This window comes from Helicoverpa zea, chromosome 13 (genome assembly GCF_022581195.2).
Source record: "Helicoverpa zea isolate HzStark_Cry1AcR chromosome 13, ilHelZeax1.1, whole genome shotgun sequence".
Taxonomy (NCBI): domain Eukaryota; kingdom Metazoa; phylum Arthropoda; class Insecta; order Lepidoptera; family Noctuidae; genus Helicoverpa; species Helicoverpa zea.
This window is the reverse complement of record NC_061464.1, coordinates 6411094-6429462: the sequence shown is the minus strand read 5'-3', so window position 1 is coordinate 6429462 and position 18369 is coordinate 6411094. Positions and strand designations below refer to the sequence as shown.

Sequence of the window (18369 nt, the reverse complement as noted above, 5' to 3'; positions counted from 1 at the left end):
TTTCTAGCATTTTTTCAAAATAAATTAAGTCATTTAACTTTTCCTAATTTATTTTCAGATTATAGTATACAAAAGTGCAATTTAGTAATATTATAATATCAAATAATATAAAATTATAAAATCGATTCTTTATTTTAACCGTCAAATCCGTAGCGGACCCCAATCGGGGTCTGAACATCAATGTCACCGTAAGCTCGGTTTAGACCCCAATTGGGGTCTGCGAATCAGTCATACACTTTCCTAATTATTTACGCTCATATTTATTTTCTTTCCAATCAAACCACATTTGTGAGTACTAAATAAATTTAAATTATTTTTAAGTCGCCCTCGATTTCTCAAGGTTTCCATCATCAGATCCTGACCTGATGGTAATGGGACCACCTCGGAAGTATACGCTATCAAACAAAAAAAAGAATCATCAAAACAGTGACTGCTATTGAAGGAGATATTGCCTTAAAGATCCCGTGTGACGTCGCCGATGTTCCTCGTCCAGTTATAACGTGGCTTCACAAGGGCGTTAAGATCACACCTAGTAAGTCATGGAATATTCTTAAGTCATTTGTCGAAAACCTCATCTTCTCCCGAGCTTCTTCCCAACTATGTTGGAGTCGGCTTCCTGTCTAACCTAATGCAGCTGAGTACCAGTGTTTTATAAGAAGCGACTGCCTATCTGACCTCCTCAACCCGGGCCACCCAATAATACTCCTTGGTTAAACTGGTAAAACCTCCTATTCGAAAATTATAATTTTCCCAAATCATGTACTTTTTGTCATAGCTGCGTATTACGGAGGTTGTCATGAAGGTATACTTTCAGATTCAAAGTACGCCGTTGAGGATGGAAATCTTGTTATCAAGAATCCTACTAAAACGGACAAAGGAAGCTATACGTGTGAAGCCAAAAACTATATTGGGTCAGTTAGTGCCACATTTGAGGTCAATGTTGATGGTAGGTACAAAATTAAACGTTGCTTTATTTAAGTTCATACTACAATGCACGCGAAAAGTTCAAGGCAACATTTCTGTATTGTATAGATACTAATTTATGCACTGCAATAAGTACTTAATTTAAAATGTTGTGTCATTACTTTTCAGAGGGACTCGTTGATTTTGGCACGAAGCATAACGTATATTTGCTTTTGGGTGAAACAAAAAAATTGGAATGTGGTGCTTATAAATCGAAATCCCAGTCGATAAAATGGTTTAAAGTAAGTATAACTAATTAAGACTATGCTATAACCCAAAGGAATAGGTTTGAAGACCCTGTTACGGGTCGGAAAACTTGAATCCGGGTTGCTACACAATTTATATAGCACCTAGACAAAGTATACATATATTAACCGTCAAATCCGTAGCGGACCCCGATTGGGGTCTGAACATCAATGTCACCGTAAGCTCGGTTTAGACCCCAATCGGGGTCCGCGAATGAGTCATACACTTTCCTAATTATTTACGCTCATATTTATTTTCTTTCCAATCAAACCGTACTTGTGAGTACTAAATAAAATAAATAAATAAATTTAAATTCTTTTGACGCATTCAAACCTTTCATATTTAGCATCCCTTTAGTAATATACCTTTTGAAAATCCAATCGTAATTACCGGGAATTCTGATCGAACTCGCCATGTTTGTTTACATTTGTTGTTTTTTTAAATTTGAAGACGCACAGACAAGATGGCGACGGTGATAGAAGTTTTGCATCGAATGATCCGATTCGTTAAGGTCAGCTTCCAGTCGTGCAGTCTAACCGTTGCAGCTGAGTACGAGTGTTTTACAAAGAGCGACTGCCTATCTGAATACAATAGCCCTAAAAATCCATTTCAACCAAAAACCGTCAACCAATGTCTAAGGATTGTCTTGTAATCATCAGTATAAATAATATTGATGTATATGATTCAGTAAAAAAAACTAGTAAGTATGTGATTTATTCTAATGTTGAATCTAACATAATATATTATCATGTTCTTATATAACGAATTGATGGTGTTTTGGTGTTTCTTGCTTTCCAGGTAAAGGTGCGAGCATATCGTGTGGTCTTTCGTGTCTACGATACAGGGTTAGTAGACAGAGGTCTTAAATGAGTAGGTACAATAAAATGAAACAAGTTGTTTGGAAATCAGAAGGCTATTTCCATTTTTATTTTCTAATACTTACTAAACTAATGCTTATACTCAATACTAGATTGCGATTGACTATTCATTGAACTAATTAATATAAAAGAAGTAGGTTGTACCTACAGTCATAAGAATAGTATATTTTTTAATTAGAAAAAAGTTGTTAAATCGCAACCGCTCAATATATCAGAAAGATGCAAACAACAACCAACCTATCACTATATCTGAATGATCTATTTGAATGAGTGAGCCGCACACGAGTTGCGAGCTTAAACGAGCTACTGAGTTATACTGAGCTACTGATATAAAGATATGAAAGAGTGATTCATATCCCAGTGATTGAAAGATGCATATCTATCTTTTCTTTTCAATGACACATTTTGCCCATGTCTAGAAACAACATTATTGTGGATATTGTTTATTACAAATACTTAGGTACCATTCACAATCTAGGAAGGTGTACTAAGTACTTATTACTTTTGCAAAATGTTTTTCTTATTGAGCTAATTTTTCATTTTCGGTTTATTATGAATTACAATATACAAAATATAGATATATTATTAAGGCTTAATTACATATGTATTCCATACATTTCGTACTTAGGTAGAGAGCTTAACATTTCATTAAATGTAAGGACATGAAGGTTTCAAAATTATTCTGTATTTCAATTTTTTTTTATCATAATTTGTTTCTTCAGTTACTCATATTATTCAGGTGATTCTGGAAAATAATAAAAAAGGTGTTTAATGCCAGGTTATTAGGTACATATGTTATGGCTAAAGCCTGGAGTGCGCCTTCACCTATGTTTAATCGCCTGTAGCTAGGTGTTGCCATCCCTGTGTGGCTAAACTTAGTTGTATACTTTTATCTTCGGTTAGAACTAATCTGGCCTGCATCACTGCAGCCACACTTCTTAGGTATAACCTTAGTAAATGCCTTGTTTTCGATTCAGTTAACCATTTTTGACTTTACTTTGGTTGGAGATTCCAACATAATGTCTTGTCTTAATTTACAAGTCAAAAGAAGTGTGAACGGTTCCATGTGAGCCGGATTCTTAAACTCTAAGAAGTAATGTAAAAAGAAAAAATCCTTACCGCCAATCTTCATGCCATGCAAATCAAATGCATCTAAGAAGTCCGTGAGAGAGCAACAGTAAGTGTAATCGTCTTTGACTGAGAACCACGGTTGATCGTCATCGTTGCAGATGTTCTTACATTTGATGTCCTTCTCTGTTGGTTCACCACTGTTAACGTGGACTATGGCCAGCGGATCCTCACTCTCATATGCTATGACCTGAAATTAACAATAAAAAATAATTTTACCTGATGAACCTATTTTCTGTTCAAACCCTAAAAGGATTTTGGAGTAGTGTTATATAGTAGATATAATAGTAAGTATTCCAAAATCCTTTTAGAAGAAGAAACCAACCCAGAAGTACGCAAAGATTTGGAGGAGGCCCACGTTCGAAGACAATTCAGGACCCGGGTCTCGGAACGAACATATAATTTTTGTGTTTTCTAATTAAAATCAGGGAATCTAGCGAAATGAACTCGTATTTTTTATTTACCTTCCATAAGTATCGCGGTATGATGGCTCCATTTTTCTTTTCAAAAGTGTGTGTACCAGACCAGGTCTTCATTTCATCTTCGCCCTCCAATTGTCTTCTAATCATGTCATCGACTTTTTCCCAGCTGGTCTGAAATAATTAATTACATCCCAAATATAATAATTGAAATTCATGTAGGTACACGCGTTATTATATTTACATATTATGATTTTTACCTGTGAACCACAAGGACGCCAGATTGGGATTCCATTTAGATAATCAATGAAGGTGCTTTTCTTTGCAGTTTCATAATTGAAGTCCTTTGCATTCAACAGCTGGGATTTTCCATAACAACAAAATGTTTTTGAGTCTTTACAGGTAAATCCCCTCGCAATTTTCGTATCTCCAATTCCTGGATAACTAAACCAGTTGCTGTTGGTGCCTACACTGTCATCAGTTTTGGTCAACGATGCGCGAGCAATAAGAGGCATATTTTTGGCATGATCGTAACACACGTCGTATATTTCTAAGAAATCAGTCACATTGTAGCCAACCCGTATCAATTCAGGTTTCTCTGCTAGTATAGAGCATTTAACTGGCTCTCTAAGAACAGACAACTGAATGCTGTTTTTGCATTGTAGATCTGAAAGCTTATATTTTTTTTCATTTAACAGGAACGTATCCTCGCTAAGGCAAACTGCTTTTAATTCACTTTGCCCCGCAAAGTTTCTGAATGTATTTGACGTTCCTTCTTGTTTTGGACAGGACAGAGTAATTTTTTCATTTTGTTCCAGTATTGTATATTTATCCGTGAACTCCCATTTAGGCCAAGTTCCTTCGTTAGTTAGTACAAGTGGCATATTAGTGGCGTCTCTCAAATTTCGAGGTATCAAACACACTGTAACAAATAATTATTTAGGTTATCGAATAAGTCACCTCAAACCGTTTGTAGATAAAGTTCTTCATAAATTAACGTAGGTATGTATATCACACCGAAATGAACTGTAAGCATTTTATCCTTATAGCTTACCTGAAGACTTGACATCAAAGCTTTTCTTAACTGATCCGTGTACATTAGTTGCCGTGCATGTGTAGCGACCCCAATTATATCGAATTCCTATTTCTGGTACCTCCTTATCGGTTAACTCTTTGCCGTTGAAATACCAATTTATCTAGAATGCAAAATTGAAGTGAATTTATTATTCGAAAGTTAAATACGAATATTTTGTCATTTATTTACATTTTTAAATATTAAATATAAAAATAAAAAACATTTAAAAATATAAAAAAAAGGTTGCCACCGATATCGGGCATAGGGTCCAAGGTACCGGTGGTTAGGGTCCCAGAGACAGAAACCTCCTCACAATACGCGCCGTATCAAGGAGTAGGTACTGCCTTCTGAATTAGTCCCTTGATCCAGCCGCCTAACGAGAGCCTCCTGAGGTGTTGGTCGAGGCTCTTGGCTATTAGACCATTGGCCGTAACGACAATCGGCACAATACTTATTTGCACTTCATACACAAAAAGTGATATATCGGCGGACTTAATTCTGACATCACAATTAGGATTTCATTGAATAAAATCGGACTGGGCCACCAAATAAGGAGTAAGACTGCGCCCGTCATGGTAACGGTGTCCTAAGTTTTATAATATTTTAGTGACTAGATGGATAGGAGTAGTTGCCCAGGTTACTATTCCTATCTATCTGTAACTGCCCGGTTAACTGGGTTGACGTCAGATAGGCAGTCGCTCCTTTTAGAACACTGGTACTCAGGTGAATCCGGTTGGACTGAAGGCTGACCTCAACATAGTTGGGAAAAGGCTCGGAGGATGATGATGGAATTCAAACTTACTTTTGCTTCTGGTTTTGCCTCACTAACTTCACAGTTTGACAAAATATCTCTTATGTCACCACGCCAGTCATCTAGATTATTTGGTGTATAAAGTTTAGGAATAGAGCCAACGTCTACAACATATGTGTGTGTTTCTACGTGTCCATGCTCATCGCTCACATGGCATGTATAGTTACCGTCGTTGGCGTAAGTAGCTTTGTTTATTTGAACAAATTTCTCTTTCAGTTCATCAAATTCCTGTAAATTACACAAACATTATTAATATATCAGCCAGCTAAATAAGTAGTAAAACATTTGAATTCAGAATGTAGGTAACTGAACATAGGATACAATTTTGGACTTGAAGGAACTTAATATATGTATACTTTGTCTAAGTGCTATATAAATTGTGTAGCAACCCGGATTCAAGTTTTCCGACCCGTAACAGGGTATTCAAACCTATTCCTTTGGGTCATAGCATAGTCTTAATTAATTATACTAACTTTAAACCACTTTATCGACTGGGATTTCGATTTATAAGCATCACATTCCAATTTTTTTGTTTCACCCAAAAGCAAATATACGTTATGCTTCGTGCCAAAATCAACGAGTCCCTCTGAAAAGTAATGACACAACATTTTAAATTAAGTACTTATTCCAGTGCATAAATTAGTATCTATACAATACAGAAATGTTGCCTTGAACTTTTCGCACGCATTGTAGTATGAACTTATATAAAGCAACGTTTAATTTTGTACCTACCATCAACATTGACCTCAAATGTGGCACTAACTGACCCAATATAGTTTTTGGCTTCACACGTGTAGCTTCCTTTGTCCTTTTTAGTAGGATTCTTGATAACAAGATCTCCATCTTCTACGGCATACTTTGAATCTGAAAGTATACCTTCATGACAACCTCCGTAATACTCAGCTAAGACAAAAAGTTCATGATTTGGGAAAATTAAAATTTTCGAGTAGGAAGTTTTACCAGTTTAACCAAGGAGTATTATTGGGTGGCCCGGGTTGAGGGTAGATAGGCAGTCGCTCCTTATAAAACACTGGTACTCAGCTGCATTAGGTTAGACTGGAAGCCGACCCTAACATAGTTGGGAAGAAGCTCGGGAGAAGATGAGGTTTCCGACAAATGACTTAAGAATATTCCATGACTTACTAGGTGTAATTTTAACGCCCGTGTGAAGCCACGTTATAACTGGACGAGGAACACCGGCGACGTCACACGGGATCCTTAAGGCAATATCTCCTTCAATAGCAGTCACTGTTTTAGATTTTGAAGTAAGTTTGGGCGCAGCTGTGGGAAAAATAAAGCAAGGTTAGAAAATGTATAAAGAAAATCAAAACTTAATTATTATAGTTTAAGCATACGGAGATGCCTAATCTGGGATCAGAACTTTTATTAATTGATATTTAAATATAGACTATTGATCCGTCGCCGCTTAATTTACACTTAGCTAAGGAAGTATCTATTAACGATTGTCGAAATATAAGTATCACAAGGTAACTTACACTCAACCACAAGTGTGGTGACGTGTTCAGCGCTGCCAACATCGTTTTCTGCAACACATTTGTACCGGCCCGCGTGTCGGTCCTCTGCACTAATAATTTGTAACCTCTCGTGATGAGCTTCGGCTTTCTCAAACTCAGAAGCACCTTGCGCTATATACCAAGATATTTTTGGTTTGGGTTCACCTTTTATGATCCTGAAAAGGCAATACACGTATTACTTATTTAAAAATAAAATTAAAAAAAAACCTCTTTATAAATCGGGCAGACTTGATAAAACTCTAGAGACTTCTACAGACATATAAATATATTAATAAGTAATCGGGTCTTAAATTAAATACATATAAAAGTACGATAAAGTCTGTCTTATAGTTAGTAAACCTGCAGGCTTATGACGTAATAAAAAGGAGAAATCTTTGGGATCAGTAAATACATGTACTGCACATCATCAAACTTTAAAATAAATCTAATTTTAACAAGAGCAAGAGACATTAAAAAATCGGGAAGCTAGATATCCATCGAAAGATAGGCAGAATGAAAGACTAGTAAATACTACCTACTATTCTTGTCACCAACTTTTTGGAAATAAATAAATTTATTAAAATTTATTATCTTGTATGTCTCTACCAGACCTCGGGACTATAGAGTCCCGGATTTTTGGGAGGCGAACGTGGGGCCGAAGCCAACACGCTGAAGCCCTTTTGAGACAACTTTAATGAAATGGTGACACAAAACCGACGATTATCCCTGTATACACTATAGAAATGTACCCAAGGACAATCCCCGGTTCTGTGCTAAACTATTGCTAACTATGGATGAAAACTACTTGGGCTATTGTGATGGGATGCTAGTGGACTAGGAATGGGGAAACTACGGGAACTATGGCACCTGCCGATAACAATGTAATAAATACACGTAAAAATGGCAGGTGGAGACTCGCCAACTCACTTACTGGGCCCCCGGGAATCAGTCGCTAAATCGCAACAAGGGGGCAACAGGTACATGAGCGGCTGAAGGGTGAGGATACCTCGGCGGACTTTAAACGCAGATCACGCGCTCCCTGTGGGTCCAGCATCACCGGCCCACTCGCCACTTACCACGAGGCACCTACCCTCCGAGTGGGCTGTTAACCCTGCTCTAGCGACTCCACTCTGACCGGCCGATGAAGGCAAGCCAAGAGGCGGGAGACCTATCCCCCATCATGCTTCACTCCGGCAGGCCGGAGATGGGGGACAGTATACTCTCCCTGGAGCACTCGGATATATAGCCCCGCGGGGTCGCTACTCCCCGTCATCCGCCTCAGATGCCCTGCGGGGCTTTAAAATTTATTATTATTTATTAAATCTTGAACTAGGAAACTACTGCAGATATTGTGGATGGCTGCTGATTGGTTCCAGGTGGGTCTTGATATCCCAACTACAAAAAAGTTATCAAACAATCAACAAAGTTTCAGAATACCTACTTGCACTCTATTACCGCAGAATGGCCTACTCTAACGGTCTCAGTAGCAACTCCAGATAATTGAGGCTTCTCTGAAAACATAAAAAATATCTCACGTAAATAAGGCAAGCTTTCAAGTTTCTGAGAGTGGACTTTGAAAGAAAATAACTAGAAGAAGGAATGAAACAGGTCTCACGGAGGTCAAATGAAATAAATTCTAATATAGGTACACCTGAAGCATCCCGGGATGGTTGGCGTTCCTTGGGGCAGGCCTACGTTCAGCAGTGGACGGCAATTGGCTGATATGATGATGATGATACAACCGAATATAATGGTACTCACGGCGAATGTATGTTTCGAACGTCGCACTGGCCGGACCAGCATCATTAGTCGCTTCGCAAGTGTACCGGTTAGTGTCGCTCACGGTCGGGTGTCTTATTACCAATGCACCATCTTCCAAGGAATATTTAGCGTCTGAAAAACAAAATCATTGTGTGAAAGCCCTTTTTTTAGTCGAATCATTGGTTTTGTGAGTTGTTTTGTTAAAATCATGACTATTATTGTTTTCAATATCTACTCATATTTTAAAAGCTCTGCGAAAGAGGTAAACGTTTGCAGATTTTAAAAACTCTGGGTGTTTAAAGTAACTTACTTGAAATAATGTAGCGTCCGTTCACCTTCCAAGTGATGCTTGGCTTGGGAAGACCGGTTGAGACACAAGGAATTCTCAACAGCTCGTCCCCTTCAATGGCTTGATAGACGGCAGAAGTACTTGATAATATTTTTGGAACCTCTGTAAATAGATGAGGTAATCTAAATATATCCTTTTCAGCATATTTATGAGGATATGGTGGTGATGGGATTACTATATGGATTTATTATCTTATGTTATTTTTGTCTGGAAGCCGACCCCAACATAGTTTGGGAAAAAGGCTCGGAGGAAGATGTTATTTTTGCCTGCAGTTATTGACACTAGGTTCTACAACATTTTTTTTCTTTTTTTGCTATTTATTCCAAGTCGTTGTATGTTTCATTTCTCTCATCTTCATACCTTGTACCACAAGTGTGGTGTTGTGTTCGGCACTTCCGACGTCATTCTGAGCTACACACTTGTAACGTCCTGCGTGTTTCATCTCCACCTTTGATATGGATAGGACTTGTTCGGAGCCAGGTATTGGAACAAATTTTTTGCCATCATCCGCGTATTTCCAAGTAATTATAGGTGTCGGCACTCCCTTGTGAACCCTGAGATTAATAAAAATCATAAATTTTTAATGAGAGAAGCCTTTAAAATTAATGTTTTTAAAATGGAAAAAGGCCGACAGAGCACATCTTGTATTAGATTTCAACTGGATACTGATTTTCCTACATCGCCCATAAAGGATTAAGTGCTGAAGTTGTATTGATATGGTTTTTTAACATTATATGGATGTAATCTTTCCTTTGTGAAGATTGAATTTATTCTCTTAGGTTTCAATAATCAGAGATTCTTCTCGCTCACCTGCACTCTACTTTGACGGCTTTTCCCACAATCCCTTTAATAGAAGCAACTCCCCTTACTTCAGGAATCTCTGAAACAAATTAAAACAGATCAGTGTTAGTTACAAATGATATGTGAGGCTGGGATGATGCATCTACATAAATTCAAATATACCTAATTAATAATGTTTATGATAATTCTATTTCTACTTACGTCGGACGAAGATTTTGAATATCTCGCTGACTGAATCGACGTCATTCTTTGCTACACAAGTGTATGAATTAGAGTCATCTATGGTAGGATGTCTTATAACTAGAGTTCCATCGTTAATGGCATATTTCGTCCCTGAAACACAAGACGCATGAAATAAAGTAAAGAGCAAAAAATCTGGGAAAATCACAAGCTTATAATAGCCAATTCTGATATTACCTAGGTTAAGAGGTTTATTGTTTATCTCCCAAGTAATAGTAGGTTTCGGAAGACCACTTGCCACGCAAGGTATACTTAAAGTTGCGTCCCCTTCAGTACCCATGTAGACCGTAGACCTATCAGGCCTGATAATTTTAGGTAGATCTGTAAATAACGAGAATGTACATAATGTAAATATTATTTATTATACACGTCAGGTTTAACTTACAAGCAGGTACCTTCTAGTTATATAGTTTTTTTGTTTGTTGTATTGACAATAAGCATCCTTACCAAAGACTCACGTGATACACCAGGTAAGCTTTTCTTGGAACTCAAACAAACAGTAGCTTCTAGCTACTATTCAGAACCAATATATCTGAGAATAGCCTATTGACGATGTTAGTATCGACTGTTAGAATGCCTTGTTTTATTTTAAGCTCAGAATGTTCATGCGAGCAGACTAGGTAACTAATTATTACCCTTTCAACGGCAGATTGACCGAATACAGGAGCAAAGACAATGTTTTTTTGTGATAAATGATTTGTTTTATTCTTAGGATTACCTTGAATGATCACTGTGGTAATATGCTCATCCTTGCCGACATCATTTACTGCCACACATTTGTATTTCCCTCCATGTTTCTCTTCCGCGTTTGTAATCTTTAGAACATTGCTAGAACCCGGTATAAGTGTGAACTTAGTACCAGTTTGACCTCCTGAGTACCATGTTATCTTTGGTGCGGGTACGCCACTCAAAGCCCTGAGAACATCATTTGAATTATTCGTATTACTATAGATTTAAATTTTACCGTTGGTCTAGCGCATGATATCTCTCCAGCCGTGTTGGTTCGCGGCATTTATTTCGACATGTACATAGTCGTTGATTGAATTTGTCGAAAATATTATAAAAATAATAAAGCTTCATACAGCCAGTATCTTCATCAAAAGTTAAAGCCAAAGTAAAAGTCAAAGTAATGTCTAAAGTAAAAGTAACGGTCAAATTCAATTTTCCTATTAGTTTTGCTGTCACTTTAGCCTTGAAAAAACGTATTTGACCGTTACTTTTACTTTAGACATTACTTTAACTTTAACTTTTGATGAAGAAACTGGCCGTTAATCAATCAGCTACAGTTTAAAATGTGTATACTACGTAGTACTTACTTGCATTCCAAGACTCCATTTTTGCCTTTGGTAATCTTTGTGGTGGGTATTGGCAACAATTTCGGACGAACTGCAATAAATAATTGTTTAGTACTTAAATAAAAATATAATCTCCAAAACGATTTCCAAAACGTGTGGATATAAAAGTATAAAATTTACCTAAACCATCTACAAAAACGCGCATTCTAAATTCTTTTTCCATGTCCTTCTGATTTTTCAAGAATGCCTTGCAGATGTATTGTCCAGCTAAGTCCATATCCATTTTTCTTATTTTTATTTGCGTTTGACTTGCTGATACCCAGAACTTGTCAGACGTTTGTATCTTGTTGGACATTCCTGTGATATCGTTTCTGTGGTACCACTGAATCTCCATTGGAAACTTCGAAGTGACGTCGCAGGTTATAATGCCTTCTGCCCCGTATGCTAGTTTTGCTACTCCTATGAAAAAAAAAAACAAAACAATATTATTGTTTGATACAAATCTAATCCAATTTATAGGTTTATAGATGTTAAGTTTATAAAACCGTTGCATAGACTTTACTGACCTGATGGAACTTCTTTCACAACAAAAGGGTCTCTAACTGTGACCGTTGCAGAGGCTGACGATTTCCCTTCGTTGTTCTCGGCATAGCAAATGAATTTATCACTTTTAGACCCCTGTGTTTTTATATCACTGATGTATTCATAGGGTACGTCTGTACGTGAAGTCTGAAAGAAAAATTGTATAGGTTATTAGAAGCTATCAAAATAATAAATCGTTTATTCAAACTTGACTGCATAACCTCACTTTATGAAATGTATGTGTAGATGAAATTACTCTTGGGAAGCAGGTTCTTTTGTGCAGTTGGTTTTAAAATAGACGATAGGTGATGCCATTCCTAATATTCTATCTATCTGTTGTTTTGCTTACTAGAGGCAGGAATTTGATTGTACATGAATGGGGCTCTTGTCAGCAAATCAAAGATTGATATTATAGTCAATGAGCACATACCGTCGATTGGATTCTAGATCCTTTGCTGTTAACCCATTTGATTTTGGGTTCTGGGTGCGCTTCAACTTTACAAGTTAACTTCACTTCATCGTTGTAGTCGTATTGTAGTGATGTGCCTTGTGTTATAACCGCAGTAGGTCGCCCTGCAAATATTACAATATTCAAATATTGTTTTCAAACTTTCCATTACGTAAGTATTTGTGTGAGAAAAAGCTTTTTTTCATACATCGTGCATCATATCGTGAGTAGTTTGGTGCAGTGGGAAATTGAAAAAAGATAGTTCATCAAGCGTGTATTTCTTAGGTGCCACAGGAAAGTTAAAACACTAGAAATATTCGTCGGAATATTCTATTGTCACAATCAAAAGAAACTTACTTTTTGGTTGTGGTATCGAAGTAACTGGAAGTTTGGCAAACCTTTTTATGGGCAATCCCGTTGCTTTCACTATGCCGTTCACCTAAAACGTAGAGATAATAGTTTTAATTACATACCAGGGTAATATCAAAAATAATTGTACATTCTAACATCCAGAAATGTCCATGGTAGGTTCTATCAAAATTGTGCAAAAATAATATGAAACAAGTTATGATATGTCGACATACAGAATTGTAGACGAATAAAATGAAATTCATAGCATATTATAGTATATAGTTAATAAAATACACCTTTTTGTTTTGGGATGTAGAAAAAATCTCCCTTGTAAATAACAATGTCCTTGAAGACTTGTGCGTTACAAAAAGCCTTTAGGTTTTGTAAAAATGAACTTCAGTAGCATCCATTTATGTAGATAATGTATTAATTATTAATAATAATAAAGAAATTTGTAAATTATTGTCAGTATTTTTAAGAAAGGTTAATACTTACAACTACTTTGAACATTTGCGATGGAGCCACAAATGGTTGTGTCACGTAAAAATCTTTCGAAACCTTGATTAAAGGAAGCGTTTGGATGACTTTGTCGTTCATTTGTACAATCTCCGCTGTTACTATTTGCACGGAATTATGTTCATCAATGACGGATGCAGATAGGTGAACTTTCGTGTCTGAAAAACAAAAAGAACTAATTGATTTAGGACTATTGAGGGTATTTTGTAAAAAACGTTTTTCATGATGTTCGATCGGTGTTTGAAGATCCCAGGATAAACAATGATAGTGATACTTTTTAAACAGGCCAAAACGTCTTCTATGTTCCACTAGCCTAACCTCATAACAAGTCCTTTTTAAATCGAGTCTTGTTGTACTAGGAGCACGGGATAACTCACCGGCAATGGGCTGAGGCGTTACGTCCTTTGCTGACTTGGGCATTGACTCAGAAAAGCCAGGAGTGAAAAAGAAATCGGTTCTGCCCACAATGATGATAGATGTTCTCGACTTACTACCCACGGTAGCCACGTATTCGCCAGGCCTGATGTTGTTAAGTTTAACCACCTAAACGTAAAAAGTTATTGATATTTGGTTGACTATTAAGTGTGAACATTTTTCCACGGAGTAAAGACATATAAGCGGAGATGCCATACATAATGCGGGTAGGTGAGATGCCTTCTTCTTGGTCAAATTGGTACGGTGGGCATGACCAAAATGATCAGTTACGAGTGAACTAACTAGGCGTTCGGGTTGGTGAGACATCTATCAACGATTTTTGGTATTACAAAGAATGGTTAGGTCACGCATTTTTGGGCTCTGCTATTTTCAGTTATGGCACCTTCGCTTCATTTTGATCTCTCCATGGTTCTTTGCATAATTAAAAAAAAGAACAGGAAATCAATTTGGTTGGCTCTAATTGAATTTGGTGGAATACTTGACCTACTATGTACGCTACTTACAATTCCATTATCATTTCGCATCAGGTCTTCTAATTGAACCTCAGGTCCTTTTACTTCCAGATATGGTGTTTTACCAGATACAGAAATGATGGCGTAGTCAGTGTGGGTATCTATTCTGAACTGCGTAAAATAAAATTGAAGAGTTATTACACATTATCAATAAAAAGTACATCTCAATTTTTCACAGAAGTATCTTATTAAGGACTAGCTGTTTCTGCTTGTACCACGGGGTTTCCACCCGCACCGCGCACCGAGGGATTTACTTCACGTGTTTCATACTGTCCTGGTACATGGTGAGCAATGTCGTCAACACTTGAGTAATGGTATGCTCATGTAAGTGGTGCTGTTCTGGAACTTTATGAGCATTTGCGTCAAAAATACCCCGGGGGAAGGACAAAGATAGTTTCTGTTCCCATCTGGCTACGTTACCGGGACAGCATAACTTACCAAAGTCTTCCACCAATCACCCAACGAAACTGTACATATGTACATTAACTCGGAAGGTACAATCTCTACGCTGAACATGGGCTATCCGGGTACGGGAAGAAGTGTCCACGGGACGTGGGTGATTAGTGAAAACCAATTTACTTATCATAACTTACATAGGTACATGTTATTGAGCTCATGTGTCGTCGCCACCTATAAATTGACTAAATATAAGTAATAAAGCAAAAATATGGCAAAAACTTACTTGGATATTTTTATAAACATTGGCTTCTATGGTTGTCGATACAAAAATACTTTTATTGCCTTTTATAAGTTCTTTAATAGGTCCAAGCACCTGAAAATTTGGAATTATGTATTTATGTGTACGTTAAAGCTACGTGGTGGCCTAGTGGGCAAAGAATCAACCTCTCGAGTATGAGGGCGCGGGTTCGATTCCAGGTCAGGCAAGTACCTATGCAACTTTTCTAAGTTTGTATGTACTTTCTAAGTATATCTTAGACACCAATGACTGTGTTTCGGATGGCACGTTAAACTGTAGGTCCCGGCTGTCATTGAACATCCTTGGCAGTCGTTACGGGTAGTCAGAAGCCAGTAAGTCTGACACCAGTCTAACCAAGGGGTATTGGGTTGCCCGGGTAACTGGGTTGAGGAGGTCAGGCAGGGCAGTCGCTTCTTGTAAAGCACTGGTACTCAGCTACATCCGGTTAGACTAGAATCCGACCCCAACATGGTTGGGAAAAAGGCTCGGAGGATGATGGATGTGTACGTTAAAGCTACACTATAAAAAGGTACTGGAATTGCAGGAGCAAGTGTACACCTTGCCTAACTGCCAATCATATGTATAATGTTTTACTTCTCGTCGCTATCCATCTTATTTTGTCTAGAAGAGACCATTACTAGCGATAAGAATTTAAAAAAATATAAAAAATCTATAAGTACTTAATGGAGTATATTGTATATCTATCCTCAAATACGGGTCAAGGTTTAAAAGTAAATAATAGGAAGTTCACGGCTTTACCTCAGAAACTTGGCTTTTATCAATCTCGAACGCGAGTCCCGAACATGCCTTCGCTATTTCAAAGAATACATTTGAGGCTTCAACTAAGTAGGGGTGATAACGACAGTTTCCAGTAAGCACGAAAACTATCTGTGAAATAAAGAATAATAGATGATTATTTCTCACTATCCTACATTTTATTGTTTAGTTCAATTGCGTGTTGAATATTTCTTGATTCTGATTGAGGTATTCCTCATGGGTACTAAGGAATTGTGAAGGGATACACAAGAAACATTGCAAAAATATTACATTTTTTTATACAAAAATAGATTTAGCTAATTATTACCTGAATCCGTTTTCTCTGGCAGAGTTCTATGACACGGGGTGCATCTTTATAGTCTCTGGCGGGTGCATCGGTGAACACATACATGTAGGAGTCGCGATTACTTTCATTCAATCCAAGGAGTACTCCATTCATCGCTGGCTCCCAACAGTCATTGTTAATAATGTTGTGAGCCTCAACTTCGTCCAGTATCCTCTTATATTGGTAGCGATTTCTTGTATTAACTCTTACTTTGGCATCTAGGATTGGTTAAAAAAGATTGATATGTAAATTTTATCAGCAGCGGCAATATTCTTATCATGGCATGTCGTGTTGGACTGTATTAGGTCATCGGCGGCAGATAGGAAAGCTTCGGGACAATAATTATTAAAAAAATTGGAAATCTACATTACCTGGATCGTTGAACGTGACCAGAACCATATTGTCAATTAAGCTTGACTTTTCATTGAACACAGTATCCATGATCTGGTTCACGCTTGCCCTCACTTGATCTATATCGTTATACATGGATCCCGTGTCGTCTATGACGAAGGTTAAACTACCATTTCCATTACACAGTACTTCAGATATACTAGACACGATGACCAAACACACTAGCGGAAATATCCGCCCCCCCATTTTGGATGAAAATATTTTTCGAAGTTGTTTGAAATGATCTGTCCCCCAGAATTGCGAAACGAAGACTAAAACGATTAAACAAATATATCCAATTTATACTAATGAGTTATTCTGTAGATTTATTTTCGTGCCGTGTATTTTCCTTATTTAGATAAATTGTAACATTTCGCACTGAGGCCATTGTCATTGACCATTTGTATTTTGATAATTTAGGTATACCTATTTCGTAGGCAATATTGATTTTGGCATGAAATGTGATGTTTTGAACAAACTATGTAGCTAGAATGATAAAAAAAACTTTAAGTAAATTTTTATCATATTAATTAAAGATATAAACAGTTGTATCGTGCAGGTACTAAGTGACTACACAACCCAATCGGAGTACATTATATTATTGACGGGTAACACGCAAATTATTATGTTTTGCAATAAGTAAAATTGTATTGTGGCAAGTCAAGACATTGATTTCAATAGGTTACTTCTGCTCTACAAACTACCTTTCACAACTTCGTTACTTTATAACTAGATACATTTTTCTTGGACTCATTATTACGCGGGCTATCTCCATTCCATCGTTACGGTAACATCTACCTTCATAGTCTCAATCGGCACAGCTGTTTTAGTGTGACTGTCACATATTTTTTTTTGTATTTATTTAAAGACAAAGTGTCTTTTCGATACAAGTAGTTTATAGTACTTACCTATTGTATTGTGTCTCAAATAGATTTTGTTTACTGAATTTCGTTTAATGCTTCAGTGAGTTTAATCCTTTGATCAGTACAGGAAAGAGCTTGTATGTAAATAGATCGGGTAATATATGAATCAGACATTGTTTTCCTAGCAGTATGCATACAGTGGTAGGTACTTATTCACCTACATCATAACAATTGATTATTGTGATTTTGTTTGCCATTTGGCCCATTATTTGTATTGAGGAATTTATGTACTAATTTAAATAGCCAGTATCCTCAATTTGGTATTTTGGAAATAACATCTGAACAGGGTTCTTCATTCTCTTTTATTTCATGGTTATTTATTATTAAATTCTCTAATTAAGATCTGCACTTAATTCAGGATAATAAAAATAATAGATTGTTTTTTCACAAAAGTTCTTATCTTCTAAAGCTACATTCTGAAGTTAAATATAGTTGGTAAATTATACCCTGTCAAAACTCTTGTTCTATTGGATCCATACTTTGAGGGACACCCTGTCATCATCTGCCTAACCTTTTCTCACCTTTGTTCTTGTCTAACCGGTTGCAGCTGAGAACCAGAGTTTCTAATGGAGCGACTGGCTATCTGACCTCAACAACCCACTTGCCTGAACAACCCTACACCTCTTGCTAAGACTAGTTGTCGGACTTTCAGGCTTCTGAAAACTCGTGAGGACTGCCAACGATGTTCATATGACGATCCAGACGCACTAGTTTATCGTGCCTTCCAAAACACCCTGTATGAATAAAATTGATGAAGGATGAGCGGTTGCTGCTAATGTTTTTAAGTCAAGCGTTGAATTATGTGATTTTGCGGTTATTTTGCCTGTTTCCTCCAAATACTTATACAGTAATAAGTACTATGCAGGCTCTGATGACGTATTAGGAATACCAAGTATTTGTGCAGTAATCATGAGGTGACAAATGACGGTGACG

At 37.1% G+C, this 18369-nt stretch overlaps 1 protein-coding gene and 1 long non-coding RNA gene across 2 annotated transcripts; one reads left to right on the top strand and one right to left on the bottom strand.

The window, feature by feature from the left end:
- Nucleotides 1-306: 306 nt before the first annotated feature.
- On the top strand, nt 307-2143 carry LOC124635943. The gene is made up of 5 exons (XR_006985082.1): nt 307-532; nt 815-946; nt 1093-1205; nt 1660-1909; nt 2008-2143. It is a non-coding gene; the product is annotated as an uncharacterized LOC124635943 (long non-coding RNA).
- Nucleotides 2144-2518: 375 nt separating this feature from the next.
- Nucleotides 2519-16782, bottom strand: LOC124635845 (hemicentin-1-like). Its single transcript, XM_047171794.1, has 30 exons — nt 16495-16782; nt 16106-16341; nt 15781-15909; nt 15007-15096; nt 14316-14435; nt 13755-13920; nt 13357-13535; nt 12868-12949; nt 12493-12635; nt 12047-12209; nt 11661-11939; nt 11502-11571; nt 10904-11100; nt 10363-10506; nt 10147-10278; nt 9955-10024; nt 9505-9698; nt 9106-9246; nt 8796-8927; nt 8476-8545; nt 7017-7210; nt 6664-6801; nt 6253-6384; nt 5994-6106; nt 5512-5748; nt 4689-4830; nt 3895-4556; nt 3680-3808; nt 3207-3405; nt 2519-2832 (listed from the first exon to the last, which is right to left on the bottom strand). Exons 1-30 carry the CDS (start codon nt 16718-16720, stop codon nt 2819-2821), a joined length of 4923 nt encoding a protein of 1640 aa, XP_047027750.1. The 5' UTR covers nt 16721-16782; the 3' UTR covers nt 2519-2818.
- Between the last annotated feature and the right edge of the window lie 1587 nt (nt 16783-18369).